The sequence below is a fragment of the Salmo salar genome, chromosome 04, assembly GCF_965601325.2.
Source record: "Salmo salar chromosome 04, fSalSal1, whole genome shotgun sequence".
NCBI classification, from domain to species: domain Eukaryota; kingdom Metazoa; phylum Chordata; class Actinopteri; order Salmoniformes; family Salmonidae; genus Salmo; species Salmo salar.
In genome coordinates this window covers 62,418,267-62,437,433 of record NC_138294.1, presented here as the reverse complement: position 1 = coordinate 62,437,433, position 19,167 = coordinate 62,418,267, and the positions used below count along the sequence as shown (strand labels likewise).

The 19,167-nt window shown below is 46.6% G+C and overlaps 1 protein-coding gene across 4 annotated transcripts in view; it reads right to left on the bottom strand.

Moving 5' to 3' along the window:
• The window catches only part of abr (ABR activator of RhoGEF and GTPase), a 233,561-nt gene that overhangs the window by 142,785 nt on the left and 71,609 nt on the right, over positions 1-19,167 (bottom strand). For all 4 annotated transcript variants that reach the window (XM_045717124.2, XM_045717125.2, XM_045717126.2 and 1 more), the window contains one exon: positions 551-729. In XM_045717124.2, the coding sequence (XP_045573080.2) occupies positions 551-729 (179 nt within the window). The remainder of the gene's footprint in view (positions 1-550; positions 730-19,167) is intronic.

The window sequence follows — 19,167 nt, the reverse complement described above, 5'->3', positions numbered from 1 at the left end:
AAGGGTCAGGACTGGGTCAGCTCTGTCCTTGCAGAGAGGGTCTGTGTGTAGATAATGATACACGCACACACACACACACACACCTACTGTCACTACTACCACCACTGACACTAGTATGGTACCCCTTGGCCCCTACTCATTGAGAGAGTTTATGGTATTCCATACTGCTGGGTTAGTGTATAACCATTCAGACAGTCATTACCATTTAGCAAGCTAAAGCTAAGCTATTTCTTGTCCCTTTGTCATACAGGTTACATACTAAACTGATAGCAAAGCTACCATATTATATGGGGTTGCTTCTGTGCTGAGTTCTGACATGTGACAGAGGCTGTGCATGAATGCAGCACCTGTAGTGTTACCATGAAGATAGAACTCTAGTGTTAATTACTGCTAATTACACAGGCCTGAAGAGATCCGCCTGCAGGAAGTAGTCACAATGTTAGGAATAGGAAGTGCTGAGAGGAAAAGCACTGAATCTGTGAGGAGTAAACGGAAACCTCTGCCCCAGCAACCTCTACAATACGGTCCTGTCCTCCAGTGTGTGACTCACCCTGGGCAGCAGACCCTCTGGGGGGACGGGGGAGATGGCCTCTCCATCGGGGCCACGGGCACACAGGCTCGGGGACATGGTGGGGGACTCATCTATGAAGGGCATGGTCTCTGAACCGTCCTGACTCTTACGATCCTCTGCTGTGTCACCGTCATACCCGTCTGTGTTATTGTTGAAGTCTGGAGGAGAGATAGAGACGGAGGTTAGTATTAGGGATGCACAATATAGCGGTGAACATATCGGAATCGGCCCGATGTCTAGTTTAATGCCGATGTTAAAAACCGAATTCAAAGCTACCGTGCATACCTAAACAACGTTGGTACATGATATAATGATGCCACGTAAAATGTTGTGCTACACATGCAACACAGCATTCCTAACCTAGCCCACAATGTCTGCTGTGTGGATCGAGCAGTCATTTGAAAGAGTAAGAAAATTTCAGCGAGACAACTCAAAAAGTGAAATCCATTAATGCCAAGATAATGTCATTCATTGCCCTTCACAATCAACTGTTCTCTGTCGTGGGTGATGTTGGCTTTCGCCGACTGGTTGAACACCGGTACACACAACCAAGTGCTCTATTTTTCAGATGTTGCCCTACTGGAGTTACACAGTAATAGCGTCACTGCTATTAGCTTCACGACATACATACTATGGAACGCCGTTTGGGTCTTTGCGTGTCAAAAAAGATACAGTAGCACTGTCAAAGCTATACATAAAAGTCTGCAAACAAGCAAACACTGGCTACGAACGATGTGTTTACAATTCCGCGTTGGTAATAAAGCATAATTTGTTTGCCTGCAACTTCTGGGGTAGCTAGCTTTAGCTTGGTACCTAGTTAGCACCAATACAACCAGCCTGAAAACAAATGAGCAGTAGAAACTGCAGTCATTTTCATTATTCTTAGCATTGATTTAGGAATCCTTGTGAGTAAGTATTAGCTAGGTTGCCACTTGTTGCTCTCCTATTGAAACTGAACTTCATGAAAATAAATAGCTAGCCAGCTACTTAACCCTGTTGCCCAAAGCTAATGTTATAAGCAGCCAGCTAGCTTCATCTGGCTAGTGAGGCTCAACCAGATCGGGTTATGTGTTGGGAAAATAGCCACAATATGGATTAGGCACAATAGTGGAATTTGCGGTTTGCCTTCAAAATAACAGTACGTCATTGACAGTGATGCAAATGAATACAAATAGTAGAATTATGCCATACTTTTATTTTGAAGGCTAACCGCAAAGTCCACTATTGTGGCTAGCGTCACAGATGGGTCCGACCACCATTAATCAAAGAAGAACTGTCTTATGAGGGTTATTTTAGATGATGACACCTAGCTACATAGTTACCTAGCTAACTATAGCTACTGAAACAGATTGTGTCGTTTTGCTATGTTTTTGGGGAAGAACATTGTTTGCATCCATGAGCTAGCAAGCTTTTTTTATGACCAGCACGGTAGGTGCATTAGACAACTTTACCAGCATCATAGCATACGTATCAATGAATCGTTGTGACATGAAATACGAGTGGTAGTGTAATCAATGTGTAATAACTACGTAAAAAATGTATGAACGTGTTAAATTTTTATTTGACGTGCAGTCATATTCAGGTCCTGATTGGTCAAATAGTGTCATTTGTATTTTCAAGTATTGTGGTGGCAGCATCATGTTATGGGTATGCTTGTCACCAGCAGGGACTGGGGAGTTTGTCAAGATCAAAAGAAATAGGAAATGCGTCGCCAAGTTTGTCCCCACAGTGAAGGTTCGCTGCTTCCCCAATCAAAAGCCCTGTATTTGGACTGAAGTTGGCACTAAACTGAAGGACTGGGCTACCGCACAAAGGGCTATCCCAGCCAACCCCGAGGCTACGGCTGAGGACACAAACAAGTACAAGAAGTCCCTCTACAACCTCCACAGAGTCATCAAACAAGCATTATGACAATATAAGAACAAGGTGGAATCCTATTACACAGGCTCCGACGCAGGTGGCAGGGGCTACTGTCCAAAGGAAGACCCAGCCGTGATCTTCCCAACGATGCCTCTCTACCAGACAAACTCAATGCATTTCATGCATGCTTTGACAAAAACAGAGCCATGCACGAGGGCCTTCGCTGACCCAGGGAACTGGGTGATCTGACTGAGGCAGACGTGAGTAAAGTTTTTAAAGCAGGCCAAAATCTGGCAGGCATACTCACGGTCAATTTCCTTGTCCCAGTCTGTAATCCCCATGTCTCAAACTGGCCACCATCCTGCCTGTTCCCAAGAACTCTTAGGCTACCTGCCACAATGAATACAGCCCTGTAGCACTCATATCTGTAATCATGAAGTGCTTTGAAAGGCTGGTATGGAACAGATCAACTCCATCATCCCAGACACCCTAGGCTTAGACCCACTCCAATTTGCATACCGCCCCAACAGATCCATAGATGACGCAATCTCAATTGCACTCCACACTGCCCTCACCCACCTAGATGACAGGAACACCTAATGTGAGAATGCTGTTCATTGACAACAGCTCAGCGTTCAACACCATAGTGCCCTCAAAGCTCATCACTAAGCTAAGGACCCTGGGACTAAACACCTCCCTCTGCAACTGGATCCTGGACTTCCTGACGGGGCGCCCCCAGGTGGTGAGGGTAGGCAACATTTCCTCCGCCATGCTGACCCTCAACACGGGGGTGTGTGCATGGCCCTAAGAGCTTCGACTTCGTCGGTCTCCAAATCACTAAGGACTTTAAATAGTACTACTGCACTGTTGGGAAAGTGCAAGCAAGAAATACATTTCACTGTACCAGTGCATGTGACAATAACAACTTGAAACATTAAAGGAGCAAAAACCAGGTAAAAAGTTGAGGAAAACCTGCCGCAACCTAACCCTGGAATAGAGTTTGATTTTTTAGCGGGACAATTACACACATTTGAATTCTAAAGACACACCAGAATGGCTTTCCAAGAGGTGTTGAATGTTCCTGAGTGGTCCAGAGACAAGGTTAGAATATTGCTGAATATATTCAAACTGTCAGTGACGCCACTCTGGAATATTCTTTTGATATGCCTGTAGCCTGTATCATGTTCAACAAGATACAGAAATACTGGCCTAAACAAAAAAAATATAGATTTTCAATATTCATGGAAATATTTGTTCAATATTAAAAAGTTAATGTTACAAAAATGTTATTGAAATTACTACTCATATTACAGAGCAAGCAGTAAAGCTTCATATGACACCAATTTTTGATTTGTAGCACCTACAAATGAAACATTAAAGGACACTTAATAGAACCCTATGTGATGCCAAAATAAATATGCTTCTGATTTAAACATTCTTTATGCTTTTAGATACAAATGTGAAATAAGGCAACAATCCTTTCTCCAAAGGACTATTCTATGGATTACATTTTGTGAAAACCCCCAAATTCTTGGTCTTTTTTGGTGTGGATTTCGTGAGCAGAATGACGGTCTCCATAAACCACACAGAGCAGCAGCTTTGAACGCATCTTGCTGCGATACCGCTGACAAATGACTGCTAATTCAAAGATAAAAGGGGTATCACACAGAATCTGAAATCCCCAGTGGGATATAGACCAAGATAGACAACAGAGCCCTAATATGAAGCAGACCCAGAGTGGCTGGGGGACCAACCCATCTGTCAATCACTGACACAGATGCTAACACACAGCCACTAGACCACCCACCTGTCACTCAACTTCCACATACACACAGGGGCTTGCCTGTGTTGCCATGCAATGTGTCAAGCCATCTGTTTTGCTGGGTGACAGGGACTTGAGAGCCAGCTGACTGGGCACAGGGCTATAGATCTACTCTAACAGCAACCATATGGCTTATTCAAACCAAAAACCTTCTCTAGATGACTGATCGTTCAGATTCACATACAGCCCTTTTTATGCCATTGTGTAAATCTTGTTTCAGCATCAGTGATTTTTTATTAAAACGTGAGACCAGTAGCCTATGTCGTCGTTACCAGTACAGGAAATGTAAATATTGGCATTGTGGTTTATGGTAGATAAAATCGGAAAAGGAATATCACATATGATGGGGGGGTGGGACGACAGTCATACAAAAACAAAACACCTTTCTGAAGGTGTTAACCTCGATGTTGTTATTATGTGACCGTTTCAGACTCCTCATCTGAATGCTTGATTTAAGAATGGATTTAGGTCACTGTGGGTGAAAGCATCTGCTAGAGCTAGATGACTAAAATACAAAATGTAGACTTGAACCCATTCAATCCAATCTCAGGAGAGTATGTATTTATTATGTGATGCATAATCCTATCGTCATGCTGCGTAGGTACAGACTCAATTCTTTATTGCATAGCCCAAACGTTCTCTTCCTTTATATTATCTGCAGAGGCACAGAGCCCTGAATGTTGTGTGAGAAATCATCATATCATCAGACAGATCTACTTTAAGGAGAATGGATTTAGGCCTATAAGACGAATAGAAAGCCAAACAATCGTCTAAAATAGTAAAATTATAATAGTGAACCCAAGGTTGCAAAAACTCTGGTAACTGTCCTAAAATTCCAGTGGGAAGATTCCCAGATTAAGCTGAAAATGCCACCTCCCATCATGGTGCAACTATCCAATGTGAGGGGTTTGAGAGGGGATGAGGGCAGTGCAGACTGGGGAGGGGTTTGAGAGGGGATGAGGGCAGTGCAGACTGGGGAAGGGGTTTGAGAGGGGATGAGGGCAATGCAGACTGGGGAAGGGGTTTGAGAGGGGATGAGGGCAGTGCAGACTGGGGAAGGGGTTTGAGAGGGGATGAGGGCAGTGCAGACTGGGGAGGGGTCTGAGAGGGGATGAGGGCAGTGCAGACTGGGGAGGGGTTTGAGAGGGGATGAGGGCAGTGCAGACTGGGGAAGGGGTTTGAGAGGGGATGAGGGCAGTGCAGACTGGGGAGGGGTTTGAGAGGGGATGAGGGCAATGCAGACTGGGGAAGGGGTTTGAGAGGGGATGAGGGCAGTGCAGACTGGGGAAGGGGTTTGAGAGGGGATGAGGGCAGTGCAGACTGGGGAGGGGTCTGAGAGGGGATGAGGGCAGTGCAGACTGGGGAGGGGTTTGAGAGGGGATGAGGGCAGTGCAGACTGGGGAGGGGTCTGAGAGGGGATGAGGGCAGTGCAGACTGGGGAGGGGTTTGAGAGGGGATGAGGGCAGTGCAGACTGGGGAGGGGTTTGAGAGGGGATGAGGGCAGTGCAGACTGGGGAGGGGTTTGAGAGGGGATGAGGGCAGTGCAGACTGGGGAGGGGTTTGAGAGGGGATGAGGGCAGTGCAGACTGGGGAAGGGGTTTGAGAGGGGATGAGGGCAGTGCAGACTGGGGAAGGGGTTTGAGAGGGGATGAGGGCAGTGCAGACTGGGGAAGGGGTTTGAGAGGGGATGAGGGCAGTGCAGACTGGGGAGGGGTTTGAGAGGGGATGAGGGCAGTGCAGACTGGGGAAGGGGTTTGAGAGGGGATGAGGGCAGTGCAGACTGGGGAGGGGTTTGAGAGGGGATGAGGGCAGTGCAGACTGGGGAAGGGGTTTGAGAGGGGATGAGGGCAGTGCAGACTGGGGAAGGGGTTTGAGAGGGGATGAGGGCAGTGCAGACTGGGGAAGGGGTTTGAGAGGGGATGAGGGCAGTGCAGACTGGGGAAGGGGTTTGAGAGGGGATGAGGGCAGTGCAGACTGGGGAAGGGGTTTGAGAGGGGATGAGGGCAGTGCAGACTGGGAAGGGGTTTGAGAGGGGATGAGGGCAGTGCAGACTTGGGAAGGGGTTTGAGAGGGGATGAGGGCAGTGCAGACTTGGGAAGGGGTTTGAGAGGGGATGAGGGCAGTGCAGACTGGGGAAGGGGTTTGAGAGGGGATGAGGGCAGTGCAGACTGGGGAAGGGGTTTGAGAGGGGATGAGGGCAGTGCAGACTGGGGAGGGGTTTGAGAGGGGATGAGGGCAGTGCAGACTGGGAAGGGGTTTGAGAGGGGATGAGGGCAGTGCAGACTGGGGAGGGGTTTGAGAGGGGATGAGGGCAGTGCAGACTGGGGAGGGGTCTGAGAGGGGATGAGGGCAGTGCAGACTGGGGAGGGGTCTGAGAGGGGATGAGGGCAGTGCAGACTGGGGAGGGGTTTGAGAGGGGATGAGGGCAATGCAGACTGGGGAAGGGGTTTGAGAGGGGATGAGGGCAATGCAGACTGGGGAAGGGGTTTGAGAGGGGATGAGGGCAGTGCAGACTGGGGAAGGGGTTTGAGAGGGGATGAGGGCAGTGCAGACTGGGGAAGGGGTTTGAGAGGGGATGAGGGCAGTGCAGACTGGGGAAGGGGTTTGAGAGGGGATGAGGGCAGTGCAGACTGGGGAGGGGTTTGAGAGGGGATGAGGGCAGTGCAGACTGGGGAAGGGGTTTGAGAGGGGATGAGGGCAGTGCAGACTGGGGAGGGGTTTGAGAGGGGATGAGGGCAGTGCAGACTGGGGAAGGGGTTTGAGAGGGGATGAGGGCAGTGCAGACTGGGGAAGGGGTTTGAGAGGGGATGAGGGCAGTGCAGACTGGGGAAGGGGTTTGAGAGGGGATGAGGGCAGTGCAGACTGGGGAAGGGGTTTGAGAGGGGATGAGGGCAGTGCAGACTGGGGAAGGGGTTTGAGAGGGGATGAGGGCAGTGCAGACTGGGAAGGGGTTTGAGAGGGGATGAGGGCAGTGCAGACTTGGGAAGGGGTTTGAGAGGGGATGAGGGCAGTGCAGACTTGGGAAGGGGTTTGAGAGGGGATGAGGGCAGTGCAGACTGGGGAAGGGGTTTGAGAGGGGATGAGGGCAGTGCAGACTGGGGAAGGGGTTTGAGAGGGGATGAGGGCAGTGCAGACTGGGGAGGGGTTTGAGAGGGGATGAGGGCAGTGCAGACTGGGAAGGGGTTTGAGAGGGGATGAGGGCAGTGCAGACTGGGGAGGGGTTTGAGAGGGGATGAGGGCAGTGCAGACTGGGGAGGGGTCTGAGAGGGGATGAGGGCAGTGCAGACTGGGGAGGGGTCTGAGAGGGGATGAGGGCAGTGCAGACTGGGGAGGGGTTTGAGAGGGGATGAGGGCAGTGCAGACTGGGGAGGGGTCTGAGAGGGGATGAGGGCAGTGCAGACTGGGGAGGGGTTTGAGAGGGGATGAGGGCAGTGCAGACTGGGGAGGGGTTTGAGAGGGGATGAGGGCAGTGCAGACTGGGAAGGCCCTCCGGTCTAATACAGTGAATGTAGACCAGCAAGAGGGCCTCTGCTCTCTCTGCTCTATCACTACACTGCCTGCAGCTCTCCAACACACACACACACACACACACCACAGAAGGTTGGTGGCACCTTAATTGGGGAGGATGGGCTCGTGGTAATGGCTGGCACATAATTCTGGAATGGTATCAATTACAGCCTCCACTGACACACACACTGGCCTTTACTGTCGGTCTCCACTGCTCTCTGTTTCTAGGTTTGCTGGTCTGTTTCTGTGTTCCCGTTTTCATGTTCTTTGCACGGACGTGTGTGTGTTCCTTTGTGCCTGTGTGTTTCTGTGTGTACCTGTTTCTGCACGTGTTCGTCTATGTGAATATTAATGTGTGCTAATGGGTTAGTCAGTGTGAATACCTTGTGTCTGAGCGTTTTAGAGTACGTCTATGTGAATATTAGTCAATGTGAATACCTTGTGTCTGAGCGTTTTAGAGTACGTCTATGTGAATATTAGTCAGTGTGAATACCTTGTGTCTGAGCGTTTTAGAGTACGTAAGTGTGGAAGTGTGGAAGTGGTCATCCTCATCTCTCCTGGTTAACTCTGTCATCCCGATTAGGAGTGTTTAACTGTGAAACCTGTGGAACTGCCTGCAAGGAAAAATGAAGCGTACAACTGTGACCAATACCCAGAAAGGCCGTGTGCAGCCTGGCACTGCTCTAGAATTCAGACAAAAAGTACACGCTCTCACAGACTAGTGTAGACCAGTGTAGGAGATAAAGACGGCCGCCGTATTTAACCATATTACAGTTGTTAATTGTCTCGAAATCTAAAGACACAACTGAAAGTGACAAACTGACATTTTCGTTTTCGTCAAAAACAACTGTATATCAAAGGAGTGCCTTTGATTTGACAGTCTGCAGATGCTCAGTTTGGCGTGAGATGACTGTTAGACCCGATCACATATTTCTACGCATGAGCTTAGCTAGCCGACGTCGCCATGACATCACCTACAAGTGTGATGTGGGGTTTCTATTGGAGAAGCAGTTTCTGCCTTCATACTGTACAGTCTTTGACTAAACACTGTGCTGGTGCAGCACTAACTCATTTTCTGGCAAAGGCCAGAGGGGAAGACCACAGAGAGACAGACTGGCCTTTATCTGTAGTGATGCAGCTCCAAAACAAGGTCTTTCAGAGAGAGCTGCTAGAAACAGAGTTTGTAGAAACACTGAAACATGTGCCAACTCTGAAACCAACACACATTGTAGAGCTTGCTAACTAATAAAAACGAATTGAGTGAACTACAGCATCAGCAGCCACTTGGCTGTGGCCATTCATTCCTAAAGAACATCTCAGTCTGGAGTCATGTTATCCTAATTCAGCTGCTCTAATGGTCAGAGACATGAGAGTCTAACTAAGACTATGAGATCCTGATCTTACTGATGCCTCAGTGAACACATTGTCTAACTAATGAGGTAGAATGCACGTACTGTTTTCTCAAACATTAGATCTGCTGTCTACTCCAACAGAACACTGAAGCATGCATGAGAATTGTCAAAGACTCCAGCCACCCCAGTCAAACTGTTCTCTGCTACTGCACGGCAAGCAGTACCGGACCGCCAAGTCGAGGTCCAAAAGGCTTCTTAACAGCTTCGACCCCCAAGCCATAAGACCCCTGAACAGCTAATCAAAGGGCTACCCAGACCCCTCTTTTACACTGCTGCTACTCTTGTTTATAATCTATGCATAGTCACTTTAACTCTACTTACATGTACAGTTGGAGTCAGAAGTTTACATACACTTAGGTTGGAGTCATTAAAACTCGTTTTTCAACCACTCCACACATTTCTTGTTAACAAACTATAGTTTTGGCAAGTCGGTTAGGACATCTACTTTGAGCATGACAAGTAATTTTTCCAACAATTGTTTATAGACAGATTATTTCACTTATAATTCACTGTCTCACAATTCCAGTGGGTCAGACATTAACATACACTAAGTTGACTGTGCCTTTAAACAGCTTGGAAAATTCCAGAAAATTATGTCATGGCTTTAGAAGCTTCTGATAGGCTAATTGACATAATTTGAGTCAATTGGAGGTGCACCTGTGGATGTATTTCAAGGCCTACCTTCAAACTCAGAGCCTCTTTGCTTGACATCATGGGAAAATCAAAAGAAATCAGCCAAGACCTCAGAAAAAGAATTGTAGACCTCCAAAAGTCTGGTTCATCCTTGGGAGCAATTTCCAAATGCCTGAAGGTACCACGTTCATCTGTACAAACAACAGTACGCAAGTATAAACACCATGGGACCACGCAGCCATCATACCACTCAGGAAGGAGACGCGTTCTGCCTCCTAGAGATGAACGTACTTTGGTGCAAAAAGTGCAAATCAATCCGAGAACGACAGTGAAGGACCTGGTGAAGATGCTCAAGGAAACAGGTGCAAAAGTATCTATATCCACACTAAAACGTATCCTATATCGACATAACCTGAAAGGCCGCTCAGCAAGGAAGAAGCCACTGCTCAAAAACCACCATAAAAAAAGACAGACTACGGTTTGCAATTGCACATGGGGACAAATACCGTACTTTTTGGAGAAATGTCCTCTGGTCTGATGAAGCAAAAATAGAACTGTTTGGCCATATTGACCATTGTTATGTTTGGAGAAAAAAGGGGGAGGCTTGCAAGCCGAAGAACACATCCCAACCGTGAAGCACGGGGGTGGCAGCATCATGTTGTGGGGGTGCTTTGCTGCAGGAGGGACTGGTGCTATTCACAAAATAGATGGCATCATGAAGAAGCAAAATTATGTGGATATATTGAAGCAACAACTCAAGACATCAGTCAGGAAGTTAAAGCTTGGTCGCAAATGGGTCTTCCAAATGGACAATGACCCCAAGCATGCTTCCAAAGTTGTGGCAAAATGGCTTAAGGACAACAAAGTCAAGGTATTGGAGTGGCCATCACAAAGCCCTGACCTCAATCCTATAGAACATTTGTTGGCAGAACTGAAAAAGCGTGTGCGAGCAGGGAGGCCTACAAACCTGACTCAGTTATACCAGCTCTGTAAGGAGGAATGGACCGAAATTCACCCAACTTATTGTGGGAAGCTTGTGGAAGGCTACCCAAATTGTTTGACCCAAGTTAAACAATTTAAAGGCAATGCTACCAGATACTAATTGAGTGTATATAAACTTCTGACCAACTGGGAATGTGATGAAAGAAAGAAAAGCTGAAATAAACCATTCTCTCTACTATTATTCTGACATTTCACATACTTAAAATAAAGTGGTGATCCTAACTGACCTAAAACAGGGAATTTTTACTAGGATTAAATGTCAGGAATTGTGAAAAACTGAGTTTAAATGTATTTGGCTAAGGTTGTATGCATGTAAACTTCCGACTAACCGGTGCCCCCACAAATTTACTCTGTACTGGTACCCCCTGTATATAGCCTCGCTTGTTATTTACTGCTGCTGTTTAATTATTTGTTACTTTTATTTTCTATATCTCATTCAAATTTGAATGATGTCTGTGAGTATAACAGAACTCATATGGCAGGCAAAAACCTGAGAAAAATCCAACCAGGAAGTGTGGAAATCTGAGGTTTGTAGTTTAAGTGATTCCCTATCCAGTATAAAGTGACTTAGGGTTCATTTTGCACTTCCTAAGGCTTCCACTAGATGTCAGTCTTTAGAACGTTGTTTCATGCTTCTACTGTGAATAGGGGGAGAACAAGAGCTCCTGGAAGTAGACGACTGAGAAAATGACATGATCTCAGAGGCACGCGCTCCCGTGAAAGTTAGCTGTGTTCCTTTTCATATTATGGAAGATTTATGATAAAAACATCCTAAAGATTGATTCTATACATCGTTTGACATTCTATACATCATCTGTAATAACTTTGACTTTTCATCTGAGCTTAACTGCGCGAGCACAGTGCATTTGGAGTACTCTACCGAACGCGTGAACAAAAAGGAGGTATTTGGACATAAATATGGACTTTATCGAAACAAATTAACATTTATTGGGGAACTGGGATTCCTGGGAGTTCATTCCGATGAAGATCAAAGGTAAATTAATATTTATAATGTTATTTCTGAGTTTTGTTGACTCCACAAAATGGCGGGTTTGGTTTTGTCTCTGAGCGCTGTACTCAGATTATTGCAAAGTGTGCTTTCGCTGTAAAGCTTTTTTGAAATCTGACACAGCGGTTGCATTAAGGAGAAGTTAAAATATTACACTGTTATTCAAAGAATTATAGATTATCAACGTTTATGATGAGTATTTCTGTAAATTGATGTGCTCATTCACTGGAAGTTTTGGGAGGCAAAACATTTCTGAACATTACACGCCAATGTAAAATGGGGTTTTTGGATATAAATATGAACTTTATCGAGCAAAACATACATGTATTGTGTAACATGAAGTCCTATGAGTGCCATCTGATGAAGATCATCAAAGGTTAGTGATTAATTGTAGCTGTATTTCTGGTTTTTGTGACGTCTCTCCTTGCTTGGAAAATGGCTGTGTGGTTTTTCTTGTCTCGGCGCTGTCCTAACATATTCTAATGCTTTCACCGTAAAGCCTTTTTGAAATCGAACAATGTGGTTGGATTAACGAGAAGTTCATCTTTAAAATGGTGTAAAATAGTTGTATGTTTGAGAAATTTGAATAATGAGATTTTTGTTGTTTTGAATTTGGCGTCCTGCTATTTCACTGGCTGTTGAATAGTGTGTCCCGCGGGTGGGATGCTAGCGTCCCACATTTCCCGGAGAGGTTAACTAACCTCCAAACGAGCTTCAATGCTATACCACACTCCTTCCGTGGCCTCCAACTGCTCTTAAACGCTAGTTAAACCAAATGCATGCTTTTCAACCGTTCACTGCCCGTCCCCGCCCGCCCGACTAGCATCACTACTCTGGACGGTTCTGACCTAGAATATGTGGACAACTACAAATACCTAGGTGTCTGTCTAGACTGTAAACTCTCCTTCAACACTCATATCAAACATCTCCAATCCAAAAACAAATCTAGAATCCGCTTTCTATTTCGCAACAAAGCCTCCTTCACTCACGCCGCCAAACCTACCCTAGTAAAACTGACTATCCTACCAATCCTCGACGTCAGCTTTGTCATCTACAAAATAGTTTCCAATACTCTACTCAGCAAACTGGATGCAGTCTATCACAGTGCCATCCGTTTTGTTACCAAGGCCACTTATACCACCCACCACTGCGACCTGTATGCTCTAGTCGGCTGGCCCTCGCTACATATGGCTCCAGGTCATCTGTAAGTCTATGCTAGGTAAAGCTCCGCCTTATCTCAGCTCACTGGTCACGATAACACCACCCACCCGTAGCACACGCTCCAGCAGGTATATCTCACTGGTCATCCCCAAAGCCAACACCTCCTTGGCTGCCTTTCCTTCCAGTTCTCTGCTGCCAGCGACTGGAACGAATAGCAAAAATCGCTGAAGCTGGAGACTTATATTTCCCTCACCAACTTTAAACATCAGCTATCTGAGCAGCTAACCGATCGCTGCAGCTGTACATAGTCCATCTGTAAATAGCCCACCCAATCTACCTACCTCATCCCCATATTGTTTTTATTTACTTTTCTGCTCTTTTGCACACCAGTATCACTACTTGCACATCATCATCTGCTCATCTATCACTCCAGTGTTAATCTGCTAAATTGTAATTACTTTGCTACTATGGCCTATTTATTGCCTTACCTCCTCACGCCATTTGCACACACTGTATATAGACTTTTTTTCTATTGTGTTATTGACTGTACGCATGTTTATTCCATCTGTAACTCTGAGTTGTTGTTTGTGTCACACTGCTTTGCTTTATCTTGGCCAGGTCGCAGTTGTAAATGAGAACTTCTCAACTGGCCTACCTGGTTAAATAAAGGTGAAATAAAATAATAAACTATGGAGGGTTTTCCACTGACTTCCTCAGTGCCTCTGATAGGGAACCACCACCAGCAGTGATTTACAACAGTGACTGTTCTGTAAATGATACACTGAAAGTGGTACTATAAGAAACATGCTATGTTATTCACACAGCAGGATCTTACATACTGATTAATGGTCAATGCAGGTGATTTAAGGGGAATGTTAAACAATGGATGATTGGATACCAAGCTAAGTTCTGTAATTCCTTTAGTGTATTGTGGCGTTCCATCACCGTTGCAGCCTGACATAAAACCTCTCCTGACCCTAAAGCGCTGAGCTCAGGGCTGCTTTGAATAGCCAACAGTTAGTCTTTGTGTGATATTGTTACGCTCTCACTCTGGTTCTTCCTGAGGTAGCTGGAGTTGTAGGCTGTTTAGGCAAATAAACAAGGGACTGAATGGAGTATGTTCACACTGGATGACACACACACACACACACACACACGACATCAGTGGTATCAGAAAAATACCTACAGAGGTAGAGCAAGTAGATGTGTGGAGTTCAGAGGTCACTCATTAGAATGCATGACAGTCCTCAATCTAAATCGATGTCCTATCTGTGTTCTCAGATGAAATGAATGCAGCAGCATATGTGTATGTGTGTGCGTGTTCCATTCATGATGGCCCTAGAGGTTAGGGGAGAAGCCTGTAGTTGGATCAATGTGATCCCTGCTAATGGGCTGATATACACAGCAACATGATTAGAGGTGTTATACTGACTGATGAACACATGAAAGGGATCAAATCCTCTACAGCCTCCCACTGTGAGCCAGCCTGTCAGGCTTAAAGCATTCTGTTCCAATCCAACTCCTAGTCGCTTTCCCCTAGATAGACCTACTTCACATAATTCTGAAAGGATCAGATGGCTATGAGCAATATGGTATTAACTCCATCTTGCCCTCTAATAGGGGGTAGGGGTTAGGAGCTAGAGATTAGGGACAAGGGGCACATTTGGAAGTCAAGCAGCAGTCTCCCTCAGCACCAAGGCAGTGTTTGTAACACACTCAGTCCTAACGCTACTGTAGAACTCTGGACAGTCTGCCATGTCTCGAATTTCAGTACACTTTGTTCTAAATGCACAAATAAAGCATTTATATCATAAGATATGTGTTTAAGTGCCGCTGTGCTGAAGGTGACTGACTGGAGATTCATTTATAAAAACATTTTTTTACCTTTATTTAACTAGGCAAGTCAGTTATGAACAAATTCCTATTTACAATGACGGCCTACCCCGGCCAAACCCTAACGACGCTGGGCCAATTGTGTGCCGTCCTATGGGACTCCCAATCACGGACGGTTGTGATACAGCCTGGAATTGAACCAGGGTCTGGAGTGACGCCTCTAGCACTGAGATGCAGTGCCTTAGACAGGTGCACCACTCGGGAGTTGTGCGGTCTGCAATTCAGATGATGTATTCTGTCCCCATTCCCTGCCTCAGTACCATCTGTCAATGACTGTTGCAGTTACACCCGGATGTCCCTTCACTAAGATATCGAACACCCCAGAGGAGTAAGAAATATAGAAACATTAAAGAGAGAAAGAGATGAGATAGAAGACAATTACAAGAGAACGGTATTTCTGCCTTGGAAGATAACCTTTGAGAGATATATCACAGTAGTTGCACTGATGTGCCACTGCAAATCCGTCACTGTCCTCTTCCCTTCTAAGTGTTGATGCGTGTTGTGGAACCAGCGGTGCCTTAGGGACCACTGGTTACATTGAAGGGTAGTGAACCCTTGGTCTGTAGACTCAACACGCTCCTCTCCATCCCTCTCTCTCTCCTTTCCTCCCCTGCTGTCACTTTCTAACATTCCCCTAACCTCTCCTGATGGACAGCTCCCCAACGCTCCCCCTTCCTCCCTCCCTCCCTCCCTCCCTCCCTCCCTCGCTGTCACTTTCTAACATTCCCCTAACCTCTCCTGATGGACAGCTCCCCAACGCTCCCACCTCCCTGACACAGCCAATCACAGGCCGTCTCCATGGCGAGGGCAAAGGCTGTCATGACAACGCGCCACAGTCGTTTGTGCTTCCCTGAATGAGAATGTGTCAGAGGCAAGCTCCAGACAGGGATGAGACTATTTATACCATGTTAATACTGAGAAAGTTTAGGAAGTAAAGGCCACAGCTTGAGTCAATAACTAGTCTCAGCAGGGATCAATCAGACTGTGGCTTTCTAGTGAGATTTATCATACAAAGCAACCTGAAGTGCACACGCACAGAGTAAACCGCTGTGGGCTGAAGTTACAGTCAGTGAGCTCATCAGCCAGAATTAGCGCCATAGCAACTACACACACTGTGTGAGGGTGAGTCAACCAATAACAAATCAATTCCCTTCCCTGCGTAGCCTAAACACCAAAACCATACCTGCATAATTGCAGTCATTTCAGTAACTGCAGGCCATATATTCACTCTGTTCAGTGGCTCTTTATTACTTGATTGAGCTAAATTAGGCCTAGCTACATTGTTTCCTATTACTGGCACTTGCCCCAATTATGGGAAACAAACCATCAAAGGAGTTTACCCGGAGAGAATAAAAGACGTGAGCCTTTTTTAGAGAATATATTCTCGAGGTCCATCTAAATGCGGCCTGACAGAGAATGCATTTCACACTATTTCACTCTGCCTCTCTCACATTCACACAAGGTTTATCTATACTGTTGATGGTATCTGCCTCCACTGACTGAACTGACTGTGTGGGAACCACTGTGTGGGAACCACTGCTCGAGGCTATTAAACTGTGGGTCGAGCCCCCCCAGCCCCCTGGTTCGAGTCCAGGCTCTCTCGCAGCCGGCCGCGACCAGGAGACCCATGGGGCGACGCAGCGGGTTAGGGGAGGGTTTGGCCGGCAGGGATGTCCTTGTCCCATCACGCTCTACTGAGTCATGTGGCGGGCCTGGGCGCAGTGCACGCTGATGCAGTCGCCAGGTGTACGGTGTTTCCGCCGACACATTGGTGTGGCTGGCTTCTGGCTTAAGTGGGCATTGTGTCAAGAAGCAGTACGGCTTGGTTGGGTTGTGTTTTGGAGGAAGCACAGCTCTCGACCTTCGCCTCTCCTGAGTCTGTACAGGAGTTGCAGCGATGAGACAAGACTGTAACTACCAATTGGATACCAGGAAAATGTAGAGAAAAAAAATATATATATTTTTTAAACTTACTATTGATAGTTGTACTGGTAGAATGCACAGGGTGCAATTTCGAAGGTATAGAACTGCAAGGGAAAAAAACACTTTGTGCAAAATGTTCTCTGCACACCATACAAAAATGTGTAGAATTTCAGGAATTAATTAAATAAATAATTAAACCTGCAAAATTCTCTCCACTAACAAGAAGGGTGTGAACAGTTTGTCATGAACAGTGCTTGTGCCCATAGAAAGACAGGGGGCGCGGGATGTTCCCCAATGCTGGGCCCCGAGTGAAAATGTTTGGGAACTCCTGGCCTAGAGAGAGGGGGAGAGGAGAGGGGGAGAGAGAGAGAGAGAGAGAGAGAGACAGACGGAGAGGCTCTCTGGGTTGTGGCTGTGTAGTGGCGTGGTGAGGATGGGTGAGTGGACCAGAGACACTGCTAATGCATACATCACATCACACAGCTCCCCATAGGCTGCTGCAGTGTGACAGGGTGATCCATCTCACACCACACAAGCAAGTACACAGAAGATGGGGAAGATCTGATGCACAGCACCTCCATCAATGACAACACTTCCTCTCAGAGATTCTAAAGGCCAGTGAAGATGGAAAGCGGTTCACAACACACATGCTACTTTTCAACTGTTACTGTACATCAAATGCACAGGAAGTATTTTCTATTATGTCATAGCTCATGTTGATAGCTAACAGTTTTATCCTTGTTTCATGACTTGTAGACGTGACATAGGCTTGCATGTTCTGTGTGGGAATGTGTCAGCCATCAGCAGTGGTGTGTGAAGTTATAGGATTTATTCATGACCAATACGTGTCAGAGTTGAGCTAAAATAGCAGCCAGTCCCCAGGGAGACTGACATTTCCAAAAAGCGCGCGCACACACACACTCACAGTGCAAGAGCGCGAGAGAGAGCGAGACAGACAGAGACACACACAGACGGACAGAGACACACACAGACGGACAGAGACACACACAGACGGACAGAGACACACACAGACGGACAGAGACACACACAGACGGACAGAGACACACACAGACGGACAGAGACACACACAGACGGACAGAGACACACACAGACGGACAGAGACACACACAGACGGACAGAGACACACACAGACGGACAGAGACACACACAGACGGACAGAGACACACACAGACGGACAGAGACACACACAGACGGACAGAGACACACACAGACGGACAGAGACACTTCTCTCTTCATGTTCATATCAACAGCAGGTATTCATGATTTAAAACCTGTTCAATGAGAGTGCAGTAACTTTCCTTCCAGTTTCACATAACAGATGTGATATATTCTGCGGCAGTGAGGAGAACAAAAAATCCAATCAGAAAGTTTCTCCTGCGTGGCTTGCTCAGCACCTATCTGCAGTGTCCTACAGTGGGAGGTGGTTACGTAATGTTTGGCAGGCAGCACCGAACCCTGCAGCTGGCACTGGTAAAGCTTTTTGTTCAGCATCAGAACAAATTGCCACAAGACAGAGAGCCTGCGCAGTCAGTTTCATCTTTAGCGACCGGTGAGGACAGGACACACACGCTGTGCACGGGTGGAGAGGTACAGTGTGTGTGTGTGTGTGTGTGTGTGTGTCGGGTCGGAGTCTCATCTGAAGAAGACCACAGTGCACCTGGTGTTTCTATGGGCAGGTCACTATAGGAGAGAAATATGAGTGTGTGTCCGTTCCCATGAGTGTGTGAGTGTGTGAGTGTGAGTGTGAGTGTGAGTGTGTGTGTGTGTGTGTGTGTTCTGGGCTGCTGACAAGATTCCATAACACCATCTGTGCACCTTTCCAAAGATGTAAAGAAGCTCTAGCAAAACACTAACGGGACCCACATTACAACAGAGCCATATTCTGAAACACACTACTACATTATGGAGCGAGAGGAAGAGGTGCCAGCCGTATGCATCGCACAGTGCACATGCAGCTCCTTATGCATTCCCTGGCCTGGTACTGGCAGTCAATCACAAGTCACAACGTGACACTAGGGACATCTAGGTCTTTATTAAGGCCTAACGACGTGACACTAGGGACATCTAGGTCTTTATTAAGGCCTAACGACGTGACACTAGGGACATCTAGGTCTTTATTAAGGCCTAACGACGTGACACTAGGGACATCTAGGTCTTTATTAAGGCCTAACGACGTGACACTAGGGACATCTAGGTCTTTATTAAGGCCTAACGACGTGACACTAGGGACATCTAGGTCTTTATTAAGGCCTAGCTCTGAACTGTGCAGTACAGGGCAGGGCCATAACAGTGATGTTCATAAACAACATTATAACATCTACAGCAGCACCACGCCTCTAGGTAATGGTACTGT